General features: G+C 40.5%; 1 protein-coding gene across 4 annotated transcripts in view; it reads right to left on the bottom strand.

Moving 5' to 3' along the window:
- The window catches only part of RGS7 (regulator of G protein signaling 7), a 169,883-nt gene that overhangs the window by 79,097 nt on the left and 66,773 nt on the right, over nucleotides 1-24,013 (bottom strand). For all 4 annotated transcript variants that reach the window (XM_063124332.1, XM_063124335.1, XM_063124334.1 and 1 more), the window contains one exon: nucleotides 15,615-15,711. In XM_063124332.1, the coding sequence (XP_062980402.1) occupies nucleotides 15,615-15,711 (97 nt within the window). The remainder of the gene's footprint in view (nucleotides 1-15,614; nucleotides 15,712-24,013) is intronic.

Below are 24,013 nucleotides of genomic sequence, written 5' to 3'. Positions count from 1 at the left end.
CATCATTGGCACCACTTGCTTGCTAGAATGGCAGAGAGCCAGTGAGCAAGGAGGCCGTGGCATTGGCATCTGCTGCTTCTCATGGCCACCGTTGTTTGGGCCAGAGTAAGAGGCAAGGGAAAAAGCAGGCTGCAGTGGTGAAGAGGAGCAACACCTCCAAGAGCTTCTTGGCATTGCCCCACTCCCACCGAGCAGGTCCCAGACCATACCTACCTTTGACGCTGGCCCTGGTCAGGGGCTATGCACAAAACAATAGTGATCTACTTTTTACTTGCCGTTTCACTACATAACAGCTACATTCATTAGTGCAACAGTCTTCAGTCCTTATTCCTGTGAATCCTTCCATCATTCAGAAGCTTACCAGGAGCTTCTCAAGAGAAGTTCAGTAATGGCAGATGCTACTGTGAAATATAGATTGAGCAGTCTCCACCACCAGTCTTCTTCCCCAATGCAAAGTCACAGGGGGTTGAGTGACTTTTAGGTACACAGCCAGCTTGAAGAGGCAACAAGGTGCCCTCCAACTTCATCAGCCCCAGTCAGCAAAGCCAGTGGTCATTGCTGATGGGAGATGTAGTCCAAAACATCTGGTGGGCACTACATTGGGGATGACTGGCCTAACAGCAGTGTCCCATATAAACTGAGGATGTGCCCCAGAAGAACCTTTGCAACAGAGTGAGGATCTTTAACAGACAAATTGATGTGTGAAAAGGTTTCCTCATATTAGGATATTTAAAAACTATTGCTCTCAAGGTAAGAAAAAATCTATCTAAACCTGAAGCCAACTCCTACAGTAAGATGGGACAGGATGTTAACCATTCCAGGATAAATGCAATAAATAAATAAAAATAAACCTAACTTGAATCCCAAGCAAGTTATTCATGTTTAAGGACAACTGATTTCAAGTTTGTTGTTGTTATTTACATTTATATACCGCCCCATAGCCAAAGCTTTCTGGGCGGTTTACGAAGTTGTACAAGTTTGAATTACCCAAAGCATTTAAAACACATTTGGTCTTATACCAATATTGCACAAATACACAACTCAAACTTCCACTGGTGCAGACAGGATTTCCTCATCCTCTGCTCCCTACTGCAGCCTCTCCCACACATGCCCCCAAATCTGCTCCAGAGGGTCCCCCAAGCCTCGGAGCAGATTTGGATGGTGCATGGGGTGGGAGGGGAAATCCATTCCACTAATGCTTTCTGTTTGAGCTGATGACCAGCAATGGATCCAACCCAATAGCATTAGAATTCTGCTGGTGGTATGGTATAGGCATTTGTATTTCCAAAATGTTTTTTAAAATATTTACTGCTCTAACACCTCCTGTTGAGCTATTTCCAAAATATGCCAGAGATGGAACTCGGTTTGGATATTGTATTTCTGAATATTCAGAATTGTGGTATTCTAGAAGCCATGTTGAATTATTCCAGATTTTTGCCAAATCTGTGGCACATTCATCTTGGGAAACACCCAGAAGTATTGTTTTCATGTTTACAATGATCAATTAAAAACAAACAAACCCAAAGCTTGCACAGTATTTTGTGACCTTTGAGTTGACCCAATAAAGCTATTATGGTGATATAGATTTCGGAGATTTTATTTTGGAAATTATTGTTATATATTTCAAAAAATTTGAAATATTGCAATATTTTCTTATTTACAAGAACCATCACTATGCATCTCTATGACTTTGGTACCTTTTCCTGACAAACTATCTCTATCTTCTCCAAGGGGAAATACTGTAGCGTAGTGGTAGAGCAGCTGCTTTGCATTCAAAAGGTCCTGGGTTCAAGCTCTACTTGACATCTCTAGGAAGGGCTGGAAAAGACCCTTGCCTGAAACCCTGAGCCATTGCCAATCAATATAAACAATACTGAGCTAGATGGACCAATTGTCTGACTTAGTATGAGGCAGCTTCTTATGTTCCTATGAGAACTAAGAATGGAACTGAACTTCCATATACAGATGCAGTTTATCTATGGTTACTAGATGCTGAAGATTAGCTCAATTATCCTCCTCTTTGTGAGCTAGCTGCTTGCCTAATCCTAGATCAGGCAATTCCAGCAAGGCAACCCAGTTCATGTCCTTATCCAGCATTTTAATGGTAGTTTCTCAAAGCCTACATTATACACAGGGCTTGTGCAGCTATGAGTGGTCTGGACTCACTCTCTCTGGTACTTCATGGCGCCTCTGTAGCTGTCTTGGTATTTGGCTTCTCAATGCAATTCATTTTCTTTGTTCTCACTTGGTCTCCAAATTCTCATAGAGAATCAGCTCCCGATCTGATTCGTTCGTGAGTACATAACTGGGGTCAAAGACAAAATGCAATGGGGAGAGAAAAAAGAAAGGCATTCTCCTTCCAAGACATTTCGTTCTGTTCTGCTGCACCTTGAATTGTTCTGCCAGTCATGGGCAATATTGTTTAAACAATCCCGTTGCTATGGCAGATTGAAGAGCACAGGAGCCAAGCAGTTATTCTTTGGCCTCCGTGACATGAAACACAATTACTTGAAATTACAGGAGCCTGAAAATTAACATCTGTGTATATTTCATTGGTTGTGAGTTTGGCTTGCATTAACAATACTCCTTTCTCCAGGGTCTCAAGCACACAGTCATGTCAAGGTTGATCATTTTTGCAACCTAGCCACTGCCAAAAGATTAATTTCTTGCATCACTTGATTCAAAGCACTAGAAACTCATCATAATTTTGATTTGGTAACTAGCTTGAACAAATCCAGGGATTATGCCCTGTATCTCCTCATGAATTCTTGCCATAGCAGCATTCTTTGCACACAGTTAAAATGTTCTTGCTGGACAATGTCACAATATAGTGCTGTGTTCCCAATATGAAACTGCCCACTTAATGTGTCACCATTTCAGGGCATTAAATTGTTCAGGCGCAGAGCACAGGGCTCTTGAAGTGTGATTTCTACACAGCACTCTTTACATTATTGGGAATACTGAAGGATTTTCTGAAGTGCTTAATTCAGAATTGCTCTGAGATATACATCCCCAAAAAGGAAGTAGTAAAGCAGGAGAAGGTAGCTCCTGCATGCTTCTGCTTTGATTAGATACTTATTGAGTACCTTGGCCCTAAGCCAGGCCTGCACAAAAGGTGACCTGCCAAGCTGATCGCAGCAGAACAAGCATCTATGGTGGACCACCAAGGGCTCAATAAAATCCATGTTTTTGGAGCCTGCTTGGGAAGGCAAAATAAATAAATAAATAAATAAATAAATAAATAAATAAATAAAAGGCAACTATCAAGTACCCTGCAGGCCACAATACATGGCTCATGAGCTGCTTTCAGATTGGTGGTGCACAATTTGTGGAGGCCCTGTTCAAGCAGGGTTGTTCCATTCGCATGTCACTTCAAAGGTGTTCGGAAGGAAGGCCGAGTCCTTAAAATTTGGGTGACAAACTAACCCCCTCCCCTTGCAAGATCCTCTTCAGGTTTGTATATGGAGAAGGACTAAACCAAGCACACATGGTAGTGAGGTGAACTAGCAGACACAAACAATGTGATGCCATGGAGAACAGCATGCAAAAGTCTGAAGAAGTGCACTGCTGGGGTTAAAAGAAGAAGAAGAAGTTGAGCAGAAAAGTATGGGCGGGTGGGTGGGTAAGGGCAGAATAAATTCAGCCATATGGGCCTTAAGCAGCAGGGTTCCATATCTACCACTTACAGATGTAGGCAGAACAGGTATGGGGAATGGGTATTTATTACATTTTAATAGTTCAGGGCTGGGCTGCTGCTGAGTAGGCCATCCATGCAAGTGATTTTCTTCACAGAGCACTATTTGTGTCAAGCACTTTGTATCTGGCAGGCTTAAAGTTGGCTCTATGTGGGAGTTCTTTCAAAGAAATGGCCTTTGCATTAGTGCTACTGGGATGGCCAATAGAGACACCTGCTCTGGCGCATGACTCGAGCATCAAGATCATTCATTGACGACTGTACTATGTAGCATTAACTCATGCAGTGTTTGTTTTCCCAAAAGCTTAGTACGGCACCTGGCGAGGCACCACTACAGCTTCATGTTGGCCCATAGATATGCTCAGCACATTTCATAAGGGTGTTTTTTTAAAGGCAAACATTTATTGAATACTCAGTCATAAAGGACATTATTTGTATTCATTTATTTATTAAACACTGCAGGCACTGATGCCCTACTCTGTGTTCAGCTTGCCTAACTGCAGGAGAGCTGTTGCATGTGGGGGGGGAGGGGATTAATGAGGAGATGCTCCTCAAGCCCCAGCATTGGTGGGACTTTGTAGTAATACTGGCTGGAGGAGGGGTTTATGAGGTAATATTAGCCTTTTGGTGCCCTCCTCCTGGGCTCTTTGAAGCGTGGCTCATGGCAGAGAGGCTCCCAGCAGAGCAATTCCTTTTCGCTCCTGTTGCTCACTGTCGGGGGAGGTGGCAGCGGTGCAGTCAGAGAGTAGCCAGAGGACTGTTCCCACTGCGTCGGGATCTCTACTCAATGCCCCCTCAATTCAGCCCTTATTGCTTGAGACATTAGGGTGTGCCTGGGCACACCCCTTGTGCATGCCTACGCATTGGCACCAATATGCCACATTTGTCCACATTTAGTCACTGAATAATACTTCTGATGGTAAAGGAGACATGTAACATTGGACAGGAGCAGCAAGGATACATATGTAGCTCTCTGTTTGTCTATGTATTTACACAACATTATCTGAACAGGAGTACTCCATCTGCACACAAGACCTTAGAATTTCAGTCGCAGTTCCCTTAAAGATCGACAAACATGCTGGTTTCCTGAGCAAGGAAAGGATGTACAATTTGGAGCCTGTCCCGGATGTTGAAATGACTAATTACAGCACCACACACCACTAGGTTAATATGTGAAGCACTTATCACAACCTGGGAACTACAGGGGCAGCATCAACAAGATGACTCAGCCAACAAGATAACTCAGCCTTGTATACATCACGAAATAAGGAACAGATGGTGGAGAGACTGAGATACACCGTTTACCTAGAAACACTGAATGTGCCTCTGTATCTGTAGCTGATTCACAAGGTCCCTGTGATTTTAGATCCTTCGGAGCACAGTGCAAGCACTAATTGTGGCGATTTTAGAGATGACAGAATCAATTGAATAATGCTCATATATATACAATATTACTGAGTAAGATGCCTGGCCTAAAGGTTTGCAATTCTGGGAGGGACTGCAACCTTCAAGCTCTTTGTAGCTCTCTGCACCACACTCAGAAATCTTCAAAACCCCGGGGGGGGGGGGGAATCAACACCAATATGTATTTTCATGGCTAGCCTTTCTTCAAGGTAAAAACACAGAAAAGCAAGGATGACACTTTTTTTAAAAAAAAAAAATCAAATCATGACGTGCAAAGCACGTGCCCATTTCCATGGGAACAAGCTAAGCCAAAAGTCCTCATTCAGGGCAGGAAGTGCGACTCAAATTGAATATCTCTGTCAGTGAAGCTAACAGCAAATCACACACAGAGACAGTGTATTTGCTTTTATCTTCTCGCAAATGACAATCCAGCAGTTTCCAAAATTTCCTTTGTCGTCTGCATCAGCCTTGATTTACTGCAAGTAACAGAGAAAATGGGATGGGGGAGAGAAGAGCATTTCCCAGTGGAGGCCTCTCCTGCCCCCAAGTGCCCTCAGAAGGGCTTCTGAAGAAACATCGTCTCCTGAGGCAAGAAACAGATAAAGCTCTTCAAAAGGAGAAGAGAGAGTGCGGAAGCGAAGAAAGACAAGAGGAACAGGCCAGCGGAGAAGAGGCCAACCCAGAAGGACAGTAGATGCAGTGCAAATCTGAGGACAATTGGTTCCAGAATAGGTATATTCCCATCCCTTTGGGCAGCTGAATCAAGCACTGCCATCAAGCTTTTTCTTCTTCCCTTCCAATTCCTTTCCTTAGGTCTCATGTCCTTTTAGATTGTAAACCTGAGGCAGGGATAGTCTAATTACTGATTCTTGTATGCTACTCTGGAAGCCTTTTGACTGAAAAGCAGAATAAAAATGCTTTAAATAAGTGCATTTCAACTGCTTAGTGAGTACTTCAGATTACTAGGCATTTTAATAAATTACGTTTTCGTCTGTGAGAAACCTATGTATAACTCTCCTCCCCCACCACACACACACTTTTTTTTTTTGAATGAACGGTACACATGATGAAAAATGACCATATTCCTATATATGTAATGTGTTGTTGTTTTCTTTACACGGTGTATTTTCTGTTCTGTTTTGTTGATATTCACAATAAAAAGGAAAAAGATGTTTTAGTCTGTGATGAAAATTTCCCAAAATGTCTATAGATTGCCATTTCCCTATTTCCTCTTTCTGTTCTGCTGTGCTCCAGATGGCTCATTCCACGGGATTGTAAAGTAATCATAAGAAATTAACTGCAAAATTAAACAAGATCTTATAATGAGATTTAGGTTTGTTTGTTTTCTCATTTTCATAGAATCATAGAATAGCAGAGTTGGAAGGGGCCTACAAGGCCATCGAGTCCAACCCCCTGCTCAATGCAGGAATCCACCCTAAAGCATCCCTGACAGATGGTTGTCCAGCTGCCCTTGAATGCCTCTAGTGTGAGAGAGCCCACAACCTCCCTAGGTAACGCTCATATAATTTTTGTGAACCGCCCAGAGAGCTTCGGCTATTGGGCGGTATAAAAATGTAATAAATAAATAAATAAATAAATAAACTGATTCCATTGTCGTACTGCTCTAACAGTCAGGAAGTTTTTCCTGATTGTTAGAGATCATTTGGTTTCTCCAAAAACACAGGTGACTCGTGATCTTGGTAGGTCTCTGGCTTTGAAATAAACTATTAAAGAGTCAATGCTAATTTATGTCCCCTCATTAAAAATGAAATTTAGAGAGCTGAATCATCTCTGAATGTTACCATTATTTGAATCATATCTTTTCATTTAATGAAAGCTGCATCCAGCTATTATTAATCACAGCCCCAGCAAGTCTTCTCATCAGGGATATACTGAGATCCATGATTGTAGTATAAGATCGAAGCTGATTTCTCTGTAACATTGTTTTAATGGTGCCCTCTATACCAAATGAATGAAATATAAAACCCATTTAGATAGTAATAACAATTAGCGCATACATAGTATTTCATTTAGGATGTTCAAAATGCTTCCAATAGTTCTCTTAGTAATCTTATCGTATAAGATACCAAAATGTACCTTGTTGCAAACGATATGTTTATTGTGAGGTCTACGGGTCAAATTACACATTGCCCCTGAAACTCCCCCAGCACAGCAGTTATAAAAAAAGAAAAACTATTCTGTGGGTGAGTGGGATTTCAAGGGGAAGCAGCTACGGACGGAAAGATTAAACATTCCCTCTCTGGATATGGTGGTTCCAATTGGAACTGGAGCCTCATGAACTTATTTTGGAATAACTGAAAAGTAAAGGTAAAGCTGCATGCTATGTAATTAACATAACATATGATTTGGCCCACAGGGCTTTTGTACATGAGGCTTTAAATGAGGCTTCTGCTTCCACATTCTTTGCGAGATTAAGATCAGCTGCTTCACACGTTTTTTTCCTGTGGGTTTTTCGTTAGACAAGCACTAGATGGCATTGTGGTATAGTGGAATTGCGCAAATACATCAGGTCTCATTAGAAACACACACACACACATCCCGATATAATGGATACAAAGTACGGGAGAGGCCCTGGCAAATGACAACATTATGTAAAGCATCTGCAAACTACCATGACTGAGGAATCATGAGTACACATTAAATGCCTTATGTAGAAAGGCGCTAAGACTGCCAATGTGGGCTCTAACCCAAGAGAACGAAAGCAATGGAAACCATTATAAAAAAAAAACTAAGAATTCAGCAGCAAAAATTAACCACAACTAATCTAAACTTAAGGAAGGTCCGCCTGGCGCCTACACTGTACTGCTTTCGTCGCCAGCTGAAGACCTTTTTATTCACTCAGTATTTTAACACTTAATTTTAACTTAAATTTAAATTTTACTGTTTTAACTCTGTATTTTAATCTTATAATCAACTTTGCTGTGTGGTTTTATTCTGGTTGCGCTTTTTATACTGTATTTCGTAATTGTGTTTTTAACCTGTTGGATGTTTTTTGTGGTTTTAATTTTTGTGAACCGCCCAGAGAGCTTCGGCTATTGGGCGGTATAAAAATGTAATAAATAAATAAATAAATAAATAAGGAAAATACCCTTGAATGGCTATTAAATGAAGATCACAGAGCTGTATGTATGAATGTTGTTTGTCTTTACAAGATATAAATTACACAGCACTTTGGGAGAAATCATGCAACATGTGTTTTCCATAAGCACTAGTGTAAACAGCATTCTAGCATGTCAGGTTAGATTTCCTGACATCTCTTTTTACCAGGAAATGGTGCATGATGGCTGGAGCTTACAATTCCACTGTACAAAAAGCCAAAGGCTAAACCAGGATCAGAGCCTGTCACCATCTAATGTATTATTGTGACACTTCGGACCATTGGGAATCTGAAACCCACTACATTTACTTATAATATTATTCCAACTCTTAAGGGAGGGAACTTAAGCTTTTACCTATTATCCTTCAGTTGTACCATTCCATTCAACCACTCCAAAAATACAAAATGTAGCTTAGCAAAAGTAAAAAACACTATGAAAGTGAAATTGCAATAATATATCCATACGTCCTTCAGCATTCATTCAACCCAGATTTATATCAATGTGATAAAGCTCTGGGAAATGTTTCACATATTACGCCATAAAAAGAACCATAAATCACTGAAATATTTGTGTGTTTACTGTATTCATAGTCTGCTTTTCTATAAATTATAACTAAAGCAGCACGCAAAAGCAATAAAACAACAAATTACAATATACATAAAAATAATTAACTGAAAAATGTAAAGGTCACAATAACATTTCAAGAAAATAGCAGCAGAAACAAAACCACAAATTAAAAGTGTAAGTTAAAACTCTGTTGGGACAAATACATTTGAACTGTACTTCTAAAAGCAGAAAGGAGGAACCTAGCCATACCAGAGTCTAGGTGCCATTACAGAGAAGCCTCTGCCAATCCTGCCCGCCGCCCCCACTCCACCCCTATGCCACAAGCCTCCTCTGACAACAGGACATGGAGAACTTTCAGACTGGGGGTGGGGCGGGGAATTTCATTTCCTTGCCATGGCTCTCTTCCTGGTTCTCTTCCAAGTTTGAAACAAGCAGAATTACATGGAGAAGAGAGCAGCGACCACATGGCCTGTACATTTCAATGGGACACTGCCATCTAGTGGACATTTTATAGTGCAACCTCATCTGCACTCTCTCTCACTACAGAAAATCCTGAGAAACCCGACATATCCCAGAAGAGCTGGGTTTTCTGAGGTTTATTTTGTGATGCTAAAACTGGGAAAAGTAGTGGGAGACGCGCAGGAGGCTCATGGCGTCATCAAAATGACCCACGAACATCCGTGAGTGGCCAGTCATGAGCATGCTATAAATCGCTCTTTTAAAGAAGCCCATGGAACAGGGCCTCCAAGGAAAAAAATAAAGTTCAGAGAGGTTTGTTTGAGGTTTGTTTATCCTCCTACCCTGAGGATAAACACCAGCATTCATTTTGATGTTTCAGCACTAAAGGAAGATATTTCATTGGGTTTTATTTTGCATTCTCTACCCTCTCCCTTTCAAAATAGGTAAGGGGAATGGGCTGGGGAAGTGTTTGAATTTAAAACTGAGGAATATTTCAATTTAGCAGAGTAGAGACCCAAAAAAAAGCTTCCTGAAACCCTTGTTAACACATGGATATAGGAATGCCCTTGTAGAAACGATTCATTTTATTTTATCTTGTTTTATTTTATTTATTTATTTATTTATTACATTTATATACCACCCCATAGCTGAAGCTCTCTGGGCAGTTTACAAAGGTTAAAAACATTAACCATTAAAAACAAATATACAAAAATTAAAATAACAACAAAAGCATAAACACAACAGCATCCATTTTAAAACAACTATTCTGGGGTCAGTTAAAAACTCAGCATATGTTGTTAACTGCCTGGGAGAATAGAATACCAACAGTTATGTGACATATAAAGTGGCTTTGTTTGCTCTGGCAGCAAAAAAGAACTAGACAAAATTGCCGTAAACTGCCATCGAGATTCAGACTGCTGGGTGAAAGCTTAGTTTTAGTTATGGCAAACCCTAAGTTATCTGTATAATTTTTTACTGTTTGAAATATGCATATTACTGTATATATGTATACATATTTTCTTTTTGGTGTATTTGTCATGGCCTTTGGCTAGTACAATAAACTTTGAACCTATTTATTTATTATATAGCAGAGTTTTTGCTATACAAATAAACGAACTGATATACTGATTTGCAAACGGAATGCCAAATGGCTGAATTGACCCTAAAAACCTTAATTTGCTCTGCCAAGTATGATAATTCTCCTATCATAGACTTGGATGCAACCAAAAACAAAGCAGGGGTCACCTAATATTGCTTGGCTGCACCACTATACCACATGACATCCCACTCAGGGACAGCTTTGGGGGAGGCACAAAGAGTTGCAACGGGAAGAGGAGGCTGAAAAAGTCCTCTTTTACAGAGGACAGTCATCTATCTAAAGGCATTCCCGATTTAGGGACTGCTGAAACTGATCCACGTCTGCCCCGCGAGTGCTCAACCCACCCCTGAGTCTCTGCCGAGCGCTCGCAAAGGCTTGTGAGGGGCTGCGAGCCCTCAGATACCACTTGTCCTTTCCACCCTCCGCAATAATGGCGGATGTCATTGGCTGAAAAGGGGGAAATGTATGATTTCTGGAGGGTCGAGAAATAACACATTTCTCCCCCTCTATGCTAATAACACATTTCTCCCCCTCTATTAGCATTGGCTCTATGCTAATAGAGCCATTAGCAAGAATGGGGGAAATGTGCAATTTCTAGACCCTCCAGAAATCACGCGTCTCCCCCCACATGCCAGTAGGGGCTTTAAAGGTCCTACTGATGCGAGGGTAAACCTTGCTGACATGAGGGTCAACTCACAAGCGCTCGAGAGCAGGTCCATTACATTGCCGGGTGCATCTGGTTGAGTCCGCGAGGGCAGGACTCAGAGGGGTCCACTGCTCTCATAGACCCAACCGGATGCTCACGACATCCCTATCTTTATTTGAAGGGCTGTCCAGTCCAAGGCCAGTATAAAGACAACCAACAGAAAGAAGAGCTGGGCCTTGAAGATGCCCATCAAGAGCACCTGGATGGCAGACCAAACTGGCATGTTCACAGCTCACCTGGTGACAGTCTTCCACACCATGGTGAGATGTACTATACTTCTATTTAAATTACAATAATTATTTCTAAATTTGCATCAATACATATAAATTAGCATGTTTTATGCAAATAGGTGTCTTCTTTTGTCCATGTCTTTTGGGGGGCAGTTCACGAATGACCACTCTAATGCACAAAGCAGTGTGGACAGCCCATTGATTACCAGCGATCATTTTTACAATATACTGTAAGCCCCAGAAATGATATTCACAATTGCGTAGACATGGGAGAATGACTCTGCATTAACTGAAGATACGACTTTCTTACAGATCAATTAATCCACATTGAATGTGTCTGAATGATTTAATTCAAATTTAGACTCTCCGGCCTTCAAAGCATTGAACTGACAAAAGGCCCATTAATGTCATTAATTCCACTCTCATCTATATGAATAATCCAGTAAAATTTACCTCAGCAAAAGACGGGGTAAAATTAAATCAGGATGTATAATTTTGTTTAACAAAATGGGATCATACACACAAAGATTTAATTAATCCAGATTGCTTTGGCAGGGCAGCCATATCACAAGAGAGCTCCGCACCCCAACCCCTCGGGATAATGCTTCAGCATTAGGCTGATGTGATGTTGGAAACTTCACTTAAATTAGCAAAAGGCAAAACAAAACAGCAGGTGTTGTATTCCATACACATTTAAACAGTTTTGGAATATTTTTACACCATTGTTCTCCATTATTAAAAATATCAATGACAGTGCAGTATTCTACATCAGTTCTATGATTAATGTATCAGGTTCCCTTCACTTATTATTAGCTCAAACCATTTTGTCTGCAATCACTACCCTGGAAATAAAACCTGGACTATGTAAATCAAGTGCCTTATCTTATTACTGATATTCATTTCTAAACAGCCTCAGGCAAGGACACACTTAAAACTCTTCAGTGTGATTATCTCTGCTGATTGTTTCAGATGATTAAGAGATTAAATGGCAGTTTCCCTGTCAGAAGCTACACCAAATGCAGTAACGCCAGTCCCTTGGATATTTTTGCTTCTCAGCCTTGATAATAATTTCCCAATGCTTTAAAGAGGAAGTAGGCCTCCAGTGCAATTTATTTAAAATGCTCGTTCTGATTCTGATGAATTTACCACATCAGATGTTTTTGGCCAAACACTTATTCTGAATCAATCATTATATATGTGATTGGTCTATCACAAATAGTTAAAGCTGTAGGAGCTGTACTAGAGTGACCAGATGCAAAAGAGGGCAGGGCTCCTGCAGCTTTAACGGTTGTGATGAACAGGGAATTTCACCAAGTGCTGCCTGCATACAAATGACACCTGCTGGAATGCCCTTTTCTATACAACTATTAAAGATACAGAGCCCTGTCCTCCTTTTCATATGGTCAACCTAATAATATATGTGTGTGAGAGAGAGATTGGTCCAGTGTGTGTGTGTAATAGATAGATAAGTGATTGGTTCAGACATGCAACATACATACACACACACACACACACACACACACACACACACACACACACACACATATATATATATATATATATATATATATATATATATATATATATGAAAGTATGTTGCACATCTGATCCCGTTCTTGTTCAACAGAGACTCAAATAATAGTTCAGTTTCTCATCCAGGTCAGAAAAAAGTTCATTCTGATTCGTTTTGGTTTGGCTTTGTCCCCAGGTGGGGTAGCATGAGCAAACACACTCCCCAGTGCAATTAGCAGATGATCCACAGAATATATAGGTACATCCGTACATCTGTGCATCCAGTCCTTCAGGCAGTAATGATTTTACACATTCTTACAACTTGTTGCAACCTGTTCTTAGGCTCATTTCTCTTTATTTAGAGATGATCCATGAAAGAAACAGGGTTCTGCACATAAATCCTTTGCCTGAATTGGAGTTCCATTTGTGCTGAAGGGTGGTACATCCAATCCCCACCCCGCAAATGCTTCCGTACAGGAGCAGAATCTCTTCTTCTTCCATACTCCTCTGATATGTACCAAGCTCTCTGACAGTAGTGATTGCTATTCTTCAGGGGGTGGGGACAAAGAAGTACCCTTTGTCTTACAACCCTTACAACAGTTTATCTGAAGTGCCAAAGAGATGATAGCTGTATGTTGCCTCTGCCTGCAAGGATATCTGGACTGGTGCCTTTATGGAAAATCACAATGCACATCTTCAATAAGGCTTATTTTCAAATAATGTATTTAAGATGAGGTATTACATATCCTAAATGTTTCAGGATCAAACTAGACATGCAATTAACATTAACTTTTTTAACAATGCAAATACTCGAAGTGGTGGGGGCGTAATTACTGGGATTAGCAGGCGGAGAAAGGGAGGTTATGCTTTTTATATGCAAATTGAATGAAAATCTGTTTTCGCTTTCATCCTAATTTTTAGTGATGTATTTCCTCTCTGGCAAAGTGTAAGCAGCCACCCTATCCTCCTTTGAGCTCCCAACATAATCTGAGGGGTGTGCCCTGTTGTCTTGAGAGACCTGGGAATCTCAGAAATAAGAACCTGGATTCAGACTAACCTTAATAGATGCTGAGTTTTATTTGATAGTTCCTGCCTTGCATACAGCTATGTGCAGATTTCCTTTTCTTCTTTCTAACACCCCCTCCCTTGTCCTACAAGGCTAGTATATAGAATCATAGAATAGCAGAGGTGGAAGGGGCCTACAAGGCCATCGAGTCCAACCCCCTGCTCAATGCAGGAATCCACCCTAAAGCATCCCTGACAGATGGTTGTCCAGCTTGGACTACTCTGTAATTGGACTACTCTGTAATGTCCAAGGTTGGACTACTCTGTAATTAACCAAAGGCCATTCTGAAATCCTGGTCTGGATTTGCCACAAACATTACATGCTGCAAGATCTCTGTCATATTTGAGGTTGCTGGGATGTAACTTTGGAAAAGCACGTGGCTGCATCCTTCTGCCAAGACAAAGCAACAATAAAATCCTGCAGCAAATTGAGTAATGTACTGTACTGAAAGCATCAAATTTACCTTTCAGTTGTTGTTGTTGTTGTTGTTATAATTGAGAGTAAGTTATTAAAGTGTTTCAGAGGGAACCTTAATTCATGAAATGATTTTACCCCAAGGAATGCTAATTTGATTGTCAGTTTTGAGAGATAGTGGGCCAGCTATTCCAAATTTCCACATGTATATCTCTATGATAGTATGATTCTGTTTTAGGGGCGTATATGCATGTTTAAGGACATTGTATCAATTCTGAAAGGACTGGAGGAGCACAAGCAGATGGGTTTGTCTCCAACAGGAACCCTAAAATTAACAGCAGGCAGTTTCAGGGGATTAAACTAAAAAGGTTTATGTTCCTTCTCCTGACTATCTGGAAGAAACTATTGAACAGATAGCAAATTTAATCTTGTTTTGCAACCCATTTTCTTGTCAAAACCTGGGTTCTTACAAATACATTGACATAAAGGAACCTGCATTTTTATTATTAGAAGTGGCAAACATTTTGAGTGACAGAGTTTTCAAAGAGATAATTCTTTGTGACTGACTAACCAGAAACAATGTTGCCAGTTCTCCTTTGGTTCCCCTCTCAAAAACTGTTCCCTCACCCACTTTTCCTTACATCAAAACCCATTACTTCAAAATATTCTTCTTTCTCCTTCTCTCTTTTACACCTCTCAAACTTCTTCAGTCATCCCTGGTCCACTCTCTATTTAAACACATCACAGAGAAAATGTGAAAATCTTTTGTGCCTCCGTCCCCAAAAAGTCCACACCAAGTGTCCACATGCGACACTGCTCTAGCAGAGGACACAGAGAGTATATGACCTAGCAAGGTAAGCACAATTCACAAGACAAATACATCTCATCAGTTCACTATAAGCCTCCAGTTTCTGCTGCCTTCTTGGAACTGAGAAAATATGGGGCGTGGGGGACGGGAGTAAAGCATCTGAAAGTCTACAGCACACATGGTTGGCAGATTGGTTTCATGTTGAAAGGCGTTTGCCCTGTTCATTTTATGTTGTTTCTGTTGGATATTTGTTCCTGTATAATATGTTATTGTATTTTTAATGTAATATTATTGTTAATTTTAATTTTATTCTTGTACATTAAATATCACTGTTTTATTGCATATATCCTTAACTTTTTGTTTAGCATTATTTTATTATGAAACATAGGACAACAAATATAGATTGATACAGAAGTCAGATAACTAATGACTCTGTTGCTCACCTTTTTGTTGCAACTAATTATCTATCATTGCCACATATATCTTTTAAAACCAATTCATATTGATCAGAATATCAGGTGCATTTTTAATCTTACCAGAGAAGACACTGGGAATCTTGGAAAGAAAGCTTTTGACTGTACGAATGGGAATCCCATTTTTCTCATCTTGCATACGGGCTATGACATCTTCCATCTGGACGGAAAGAAAAGAACAAAACACATCATGTCACTGAACATAAAGAGCCCTGCTAGATCATACTAAAGGTTATCTAATCCAGTATCCTGCTCCCACAGTGGCCATCAGATGCCACAATGGCCAACCAGTTCAGCATTCTGTTTGCAGAAACAGGCCGTGACTGCAATAGCAGCCTCCCACTTGTGTTCCCTGCAACTGGTATTCGGAGGAAGGGCAAATCTACACCTAGAGCCCTTTCACAATGGAGGATAATTGTGATGGTTCCCAGCTTCCACGATCAACGCTCATGGGGCACACACCACTGATGTTTCCTGAAAGTAAAGGAGAACTGTTATGGGAGAACGTGTGCCCTGTGATGGCAGTTCCGAATGTGTATCAGCAGAAGTGGGAGGGACTAGGCAGATGGGTACGGGGCACAGAATATTTTTTTAATAACTCCTGAGAGATGCACACCAGCGCAGCCATGTAGCAACACAAGGGGGGGGGATAGGTACTGTGTCAAAAACTTGCTGCAAACCCCCCCCCTCAGTAATGAAACACGGCAATGCCCATGCACACGCCCCTGACAGTGTGTTGGCTGTTTGCTGAGCGAGGAGCTTGCGCCGAACAGCAACAGCTTCGCAAAGGGGGAGGGCATACCAGCTGAGGACTTACGGATTGTAGTGAGAGAGCTGAAAAAAATGTGACAAAAGCAGTCATCGATATTCCTGAATAACTGAGGGGTCGACCCAAGTTCACAGAAGGATCAGATGTGTTTCATGTGGCCCGGTAGGGATGACTTTGATATTATCCTGGAATAAACAGCTGGTGTAGACATGGCCAAAGAATCCAAGAATTTATCTAATCTCCTTTTAAAGCCACATCTTATGGCAGCAAATTTCATAGTTTAAATAACTTGCATTTGTATGTGTGTGAAAAGTCATAATTGATTTTACAACATACATATATAAAGACTAGCACCTGAAAGTTACTTTTAGTGAAAGGATGAAAAGTTCAGTTGAATTAAATGGCCTTAACATTAGCCTACAAGAGCAAGTTTATTTTATGTATCTAGAACCAAGCAGGTCCAGAGGAACAGAGGTGAACATTAGCAAACTGAAGACATTGTCCAATGAATTGCATGGCTAGTTCCACATATCCAGTGAGGATTTGGGCTGTTTTTTCTCAATCATCAATCGGCCACCTTAAAATGCAGTAATGTTTCAAAATCACTTTGTAATAAGCATGAAGGGGTGCTGTTTACATGTAACAACTTGTTTATAACTAAAGTAACTCTCTGGATTGAGAACATGGGCTGTGTTGGTCAGTTCCTATAATATTCTTCTGTAATCAGGTATGAATGCCTGAGAACAAAATACACAAGTGGTTCAAGTACAAATTGCAATGGGATTTATTATCCCTTTTCCTCCTCAAAGCAAACACACCTGGAGCCTAGTTGCCCACAGCTTTTCAGCTGCTGCATATGTGTATTTTAAGGAGGAGTGACATCAGGCAGATCTAGATTTGATGCACCACTCATGTATTTTGCATTCAGACTCAAATACAAAAAGTCTCATGACAAAGTCTGTGTTCGCACATAACACTAAGCCATCATTTATGTCAACCATGGTTTGTTGCTTTAGACATGAATTGTCTTGCATACTAGCAAACAAACTGCAACCTATTTCCCAATCATTTTGCCAATCTTCAGAGTGATTTCATTCTCAGAGTGGTCTAATTGGGTGACCCATTTCACAGCAGCCAGCAGTGCAAAAAAGCCAGGGATAAGCCATAGTTCTGGGTTAAGACTTCAGGACAGACCACAGTTTAAATAATCCAGACTTTGTAAACCAACAACAAACCATGGGTTCTAAATGACCCTGTTCAACACGAAAAGTGGTTAAGCACTTTGAGTTAAACATTATGACTCGCATGTCATGTGAACCATTCTGAACCATGGTGGCTACATAAAAACAGTTTAAACACACTCACTAACCATCTGCTGCAAAAGGGCTAGCAGCCTAACCGTGGCTTACTGTGTTGTCTGAACAGGCCCTACGGGGTTTATAGCTGGTTAAAAACTATGATTTGTTTTCAGGAATGAGTTCAGACAAGCCAGTTTTCAACAAAACACATAATGACCCTGTTCAGATGACATGCTAAGCCATGGTGGTTAAGCATTTTGAGCCAAACATTATGGCTTAGCATGTGCTGTGAACCATGACTTAACATGTTGTATGAACCATTCCCAACCACTGTGGCTACTTAAATGTGGTTTAAACATGCTCACTAACCATTTGTTGCAAAAGGGTTAGTGGCCTAACCATGCCTTAACTATGGTGACCATATGAAAAGTAGGCCAGGGCTCCTGTATCTTTAACAGTTGTATAGAAAAGGGTGTCATTTCAGCAGGTGTTGTTTGTATGCATGCAGCACCTGGTAAAGTTCCTTCTTCATCGCAACAGTAAAAGGTACAGGAGCCCTGTCCTACTTTTCATATGGCCACTCTACACACAGACAGCATTCTTTTGCATATGGTTTCTTGGGCTTGCGCAGGGATAAATATGTACAAGCTGGTTTCCATGCCTTTGCTGGTTTGGGGCAGTAAGGTTATATAGTGACAAATCCTTGCTCTACAAAAACCCAGTATGGAAAAAATGTGTTGTCTGAAATGTCTCACTATTTCTAGGATAGCATTTGCGATAACCTGAAACTTGGAAAATTTAAAAATCTATGTTTTCTGATTAAAGGCCTGCCTTGACTTCTGTATGAATTAAAAAGAGATTGCCTCCCTTGAAGAGGAAGTTCATGAAGTCTGTTGTAACAGTTCTCAGATAAGCCATTTGACGTGAAAACATAGTCTTTTACATCAAAAGCAGCCTGCTTTCAGGATTCATTTGTATGCTGAAAAGACTGAAAGACTTTGAAAAAAGATGTGCATCTTTCAATAAAAGTTCAAACGCTATGACGCATTTTAATTTTTATGACAGTTGGCTTACCCAGAAAGGTTTCTGAGCCCTGTTATATATTGTTTTGTATGAGGTTCAGAGAAAAGTCACTGATGCTCGACTCATTCCTGCTTTCCAGACAAGACAAAGCTCATTTTCTCTTAACAATAGAAGGATGGAAACGTCTTTTTCACCTATACATAATGGCAACATGTGTATCAGATCGTTGCACTGAGAACGCTTTATTTAGAATTCCAGCATTTTCTGTATCAATATATGTAAGAACCATGCACCCACTTAAATCATATTTCCATGCTTTACAAATATTTTCAAAAGCCTGGAGTACAATCCTATTCATCCTCTATGTAGAGAGAAAATCATCTTTTTGAGTGGTATAGCCCTCCCTCCCACATCATGCTGCTTTGACTCCCACCTGCTGCCTTCTAAACATGGTCAGTTACATCTCAAGTGTTCACTCATTTATTTATGTATTAACTGTATTAGTTGCCCTATAACAATTTGCTCTAGTACATAAGTAAAGCACAAAATCCAAATACAATCTCCCCAAAACACATATATAAATTCAAAATGCATCACAATGATTAAACAGTCAATTTAAAACAGAGCAGAAGTTTAAAAATTATAGTCAACAATATCTTCAACTTAGGAGTTACCCTATAGCCAAAGCTCTCAAAGTGACGTACATAAAAATAGAGAAAACATAAACTACAATAAAGTCAATAAAATATGACAAGAGGGAGCAATAAAACACAATTTACTAAGCCGAGAATAAGCAATTAAAGGCAACAAATACCCCCCAAAGATCTAAAAAATATCCAGTCAGTGGGAAACAGTTCTAACCACAACTTTAAAATACAGCTGGTAGTAAAATGTACAGTAAGTACAATACAGCACTACCTTTTCTTCTTCTCTGCACAGTTAAGGCCATCTTAAAACACAACATGGCAATACAAATATACAGACAAGGGCCTCCCCATGTCAGCCTAAGCTCCTGACTCCTCCCCAAGTCCTCATGTAAGGAACTAATCCTGCTTCTCCTGAAAGTAGCCTCAGTGCTGGGGCTGGGAAGAGGTGATCAGAGAATAAAAAAATGAGAATAGGAAGTAGTCAAGGTCCCATTCATTAACTACGCCATGCTAATGGCGTGGTTTGAAAGCACCCAGGAAGAAGGTAGAAGCCCACATCCTCTGGTCCACCAACACCTCTTCACTATTCTCTCTGCTGAGCCCTCCCAAATGTGGTCCCTCTGTAAGGAATATGGAGATGACAGTGCGTATTTCTTCTCCGATAAATACACCATGACTTGCCCTTATTGCGAGTGATGTTCGTGAAATAACAGAGCACCATCCCTTTTGGTTCACAGTTATGTTTCCACCATGTACAATCCCCATTTTTGTTTGGTCTATGTTATTTCCATCAAGAGTGTATTCATTTCCAGGGCAAACCGTGATGTTCTTATGTCTTGGAAACTGTGCCCCAAATCATGTCTTCACGGTCCACCCTGGTCCCTCCACATTGCCACATAAAGTTTGTAATAGCTTAATTAGGGCAATACAAAGAAATCCTCTTCTAGGTTTGATCAAGTAGCCTAATCTGGGAAGTGCCAACTGTCCTCTGGCACAGTTGCTTGCCTTCCTGATATGTCACAATTTGCTTCCTAAACTCCAAAGGAAAGGATAAGCTCCTTTGCTTTGCCTCAGCATTTCGCCTCTTGCAGTCCATTTATCTCCTTATCTGTTTAAACCAGACCAGCTCTCACAATGCAACAGAGCATTCTAGTCTGAACGTTCCTTTTCAAAAGGCAACAAATCCTTCATGTGCGTAAGGTGCAAAATAGCTGCCAAGATTAAAAAAAAAAAGAAACATGCAGCCCTGCAACGAAAAAGCAACTTGATGCTTTCAAAAACAGAGATGCAGAAGAAATTAGGAAAGCTAGACATATAAAAAGCATGTACGTTCCAGTAAATATCAGAAACTTTGGATGTCAGTGTTTATTGTATTTTCAAAATTTTCTGGAGCCAGTCAGAAATATTGTAAAATTTGGACATTTACTAGTAAGTCAGTGGTGTTCTCAGTAAATGATAAAATTTCATCCCCGTTTTCATCATTCAGATAAATGTCAACATTTGCATGGATAGGCTGAAAAATACCCAGATTTGTGAAGATGTATACAAATTCTCTCCATGTAAAGGTTTAAGTAGAGATCCTTCCAAACTACATGCATAAGTTGTACATGTATAAGCTCTCTACTGAAGTTCAGCTGAATGTATGGAGGTCAGAGCTGCATTTAGCATCTGCTGTTTGTCATCTGAAAAGCGCTATTGCCTTGAGCTTATTATGCCAATATTTAACAGTATTAAAAGAATTCTCAGTTGAGAATCTCAGCTGTCGGGTACGTGAGCTGTAGCCTCATGAGAGAGCTTACACAGCTCACCATGGGGAAAACATGCACATCCCACTTCAAACATTATACCAGAAGACCAAAACAAAAACAAAAATTGTATGAGTCACTCCGCATCCCCAGTCACCATCCATTATGACTCTGTAATGTCCCAAACTGCTCCTGGGAAGAGTAGTTCAGATTATTCAGTTCATATTCAGGCTGAGGCTAAATTAGTTTTGCCCATGCAGGGGCTGCGGCATTAGCTCTCGTGCTTCAACTATAGGGGGAAATTTAAGGGGAAGCTTTCCGAATTCCAGAAGCCCCAACCACTGACTGCTCCCAGCTTCAGGCTTGCCTGCACCCTGCTAAAAATAATAGCTAAAAGGGCTAAGCCCCCTTGCCCACTCCCAAATCAAGCACAGCCAGCACAGGAGTTCAAGGCGGAGGCTTGGTGTAATTCTATAAAGGGCCTCTGCCAAAGTGGTCACAAAATTCCACTTTATTTGGATATTTCATACTGCGTCTGAGCTCACAGAAGACTGCATTACATGGTCCTTTTGTCCTCTGAATTTTGAAATCTACCCCCAGGACAGGGGATACAGTAAACACCAAAAGTGCAGATGGCAAAGAAAAGCAGATCTAGCATAATGGTTAGGAGTATGGGCTTCAGGCCAAGAAGTCCATGGCTCACATCACAGCTGAGCTATAAACATGCAGGATAGCTTTAGGTCAGGGATGGACAACCTTTGGGGATTCAAGGACCACAGATAGTACAAGGTGCTGGGTCAGGGACCATGCACATGCAAGCACATCCGTGTATGCACATGCATTCCCTCACAAACACATGTGGATGCATACATGGGTTGGGATCTCTGGGAGACAGGAAGGCTAAAGCCCAGTGAGGCTGGCTGCATCAAAATCTCTGAGTGATTTTGCCTTTGGGTGACCATATGGAAAGGAGGACAACAGAGCTCCTGTATCTTTAACAGTTGTATAGAAAAGGGAAGTTCAGCAGGTGTCATTTCTATGTATGCATGCAGCGCATGGTGAAATTCCCTCTTCATCACAACAGTTAATGCTGCAGGAGCCCTGCCCTCTTTTGTAGAGTGACCAGATACAGGGGTAAGCCCCAGTGCAACAGCTCTCATGTCTACAAAATGCATGCCTCAGTTCTTTGCAACAGCTCTCACACCTACAAAGCACAGCTCAATCCTTCGCAGGGTATTCAAAGGTTAATTGACTATTATAGTCAATCTAAACATGCAGCTATATCACATGGTACAGCGTTCCTGACTGTCACACTGTAGGTGGAAGGCTTCATGTTTAATCCTAAACCTGCATGTGGAAAACTAGGACACCCAAAAGAAGGCTATGCCCATTTCTCACGGGCAGGGAGATTTTTGATGCGTGGGAAATATTGAATACATGATCCTCCATAGAGTCTGCAATGGTATAGTTACAGTAACTCTGTACTGCTTTAGCTACATGTATTGATTTGCCAGGTTATTGAAAGTCAGCTGTAATGCTCTGAATGTTGGACCAAGTTCTTATTCAATCCTGGCCACACATTTCCCTGTAATACATACAGTCCATCTTTAAAAAAAATTAATATGCTCTTAATAGCAGCTTTTCACTTACCTATAAGAGTTTTATAATGATGAATTGAAATTCCTGAACTGGTTACATAAGAAATGTAAACAAATAGAGCTAATTTCTCAGATTTAATGCCTTGAAGGGAAAGTCATTGTGCCAGTGATTAATTGGGTTGACTATATGATTTCATGTATTTTCGCACTCTTTTCTAGAAGTCACACTATACTTACACAAGTCTCTTAAACCAGAGGTGGGGAACTTGTGGCTGTCCAGATGCTCTTGGACTACAACTCCCATCAGCCCTTATCAACACAGCCAGTAGTGAGAGATGATGGGAGTTGCATTACAACGACATCTGGAGGGCCATCAGTCATCTGTCCCCCTTTGCTGCCACCTTAAACTCTTTCAACTCATGAATATCCTAACCCTTTTGGAATGCGTACCTAAATGGATATAAGTGTGTGTATGTGTGTTACATTATGACACTCCCAAAGAGATATATGGAATAACCATGCTTATATACACTTTTTGTGGAGAATACTGTATGTAAGAAAGAAAGAAAACGTGTGTTAAAAGCACCTGTCAGTATCCGTTTGGAAAACACAATTCACTATAGCCATTTATCAACACAGGAACACTTCAATAGCACATAAGAGCTTGATATAATCAAGAATATGATGACAGAAAAGATCAAGCAGTAATCAATTTGCCATTTATTTTTCCTCCCCTTGGAACCTTCTGTTCATTAGAACAACACCAGAGAAATGAAGAGATAGCTGAGTTGCATATTGCAAGATGAAATCTGGTTGTTTTCCTAGATAGAGGGGGCAGACAAAATATTTTATTCAACTTTTCTTATTTCAAAATTAGCTTTAGCTAGAGACATTGCTACCCAGTAGCTCAAGTAGACTTGGACAAAGGGCATTGGGATTCCTACCCAATCTCTGCTTAGGACTCATGACAAGTCACTATCTCCCAGCTTCAGAACTGTACAATGAGTATAATAATGACCTATTAGATCACAGTTTGATTCATAGTAAGATTATTGGATTAATTCAATGAATACCTTTTTATGGTTTCCTCTTTGTGATACCTTCATTAGGTAACCAAGGCTGCAATCCTATGTCCAGTTAACTGGGAGTAAGCACATTGAACTCAATAGGACTTACTTTCGTAGAGACATGTATAGGATTGCACTGCAAGTAAAACAATTTTTTGACTGTATACCATAATATTTTTAAGACAATGAAAGACTATAAGACTGCTAAGATTTCCTAAAAGGAAATCACTTCCACACAGAAAACTCCATGAATCCACATAGATTCCTACATATGTGATAAATGCACGTTTTACACACACAAATGGCTACAAAATT

Source organism: Elgaria multicarinata, chromosome 4 (genome assembly GCF_023053635.1).
Source record: "Elgaria multicarinata webbii isolate HBS135686 ecotype San Diego chromosome 4, rElgMul1.1.pri, whole genome shotgun sequence".
NCBI lineage: Eukaryota > Metazoa > Chordata > Lepidosauria > Squamata > Anguidae > Elgaria > Elgaria multicarinata.
This window is presented reverse-complemented; position numbering and strand designations above follow the sequence as displayed.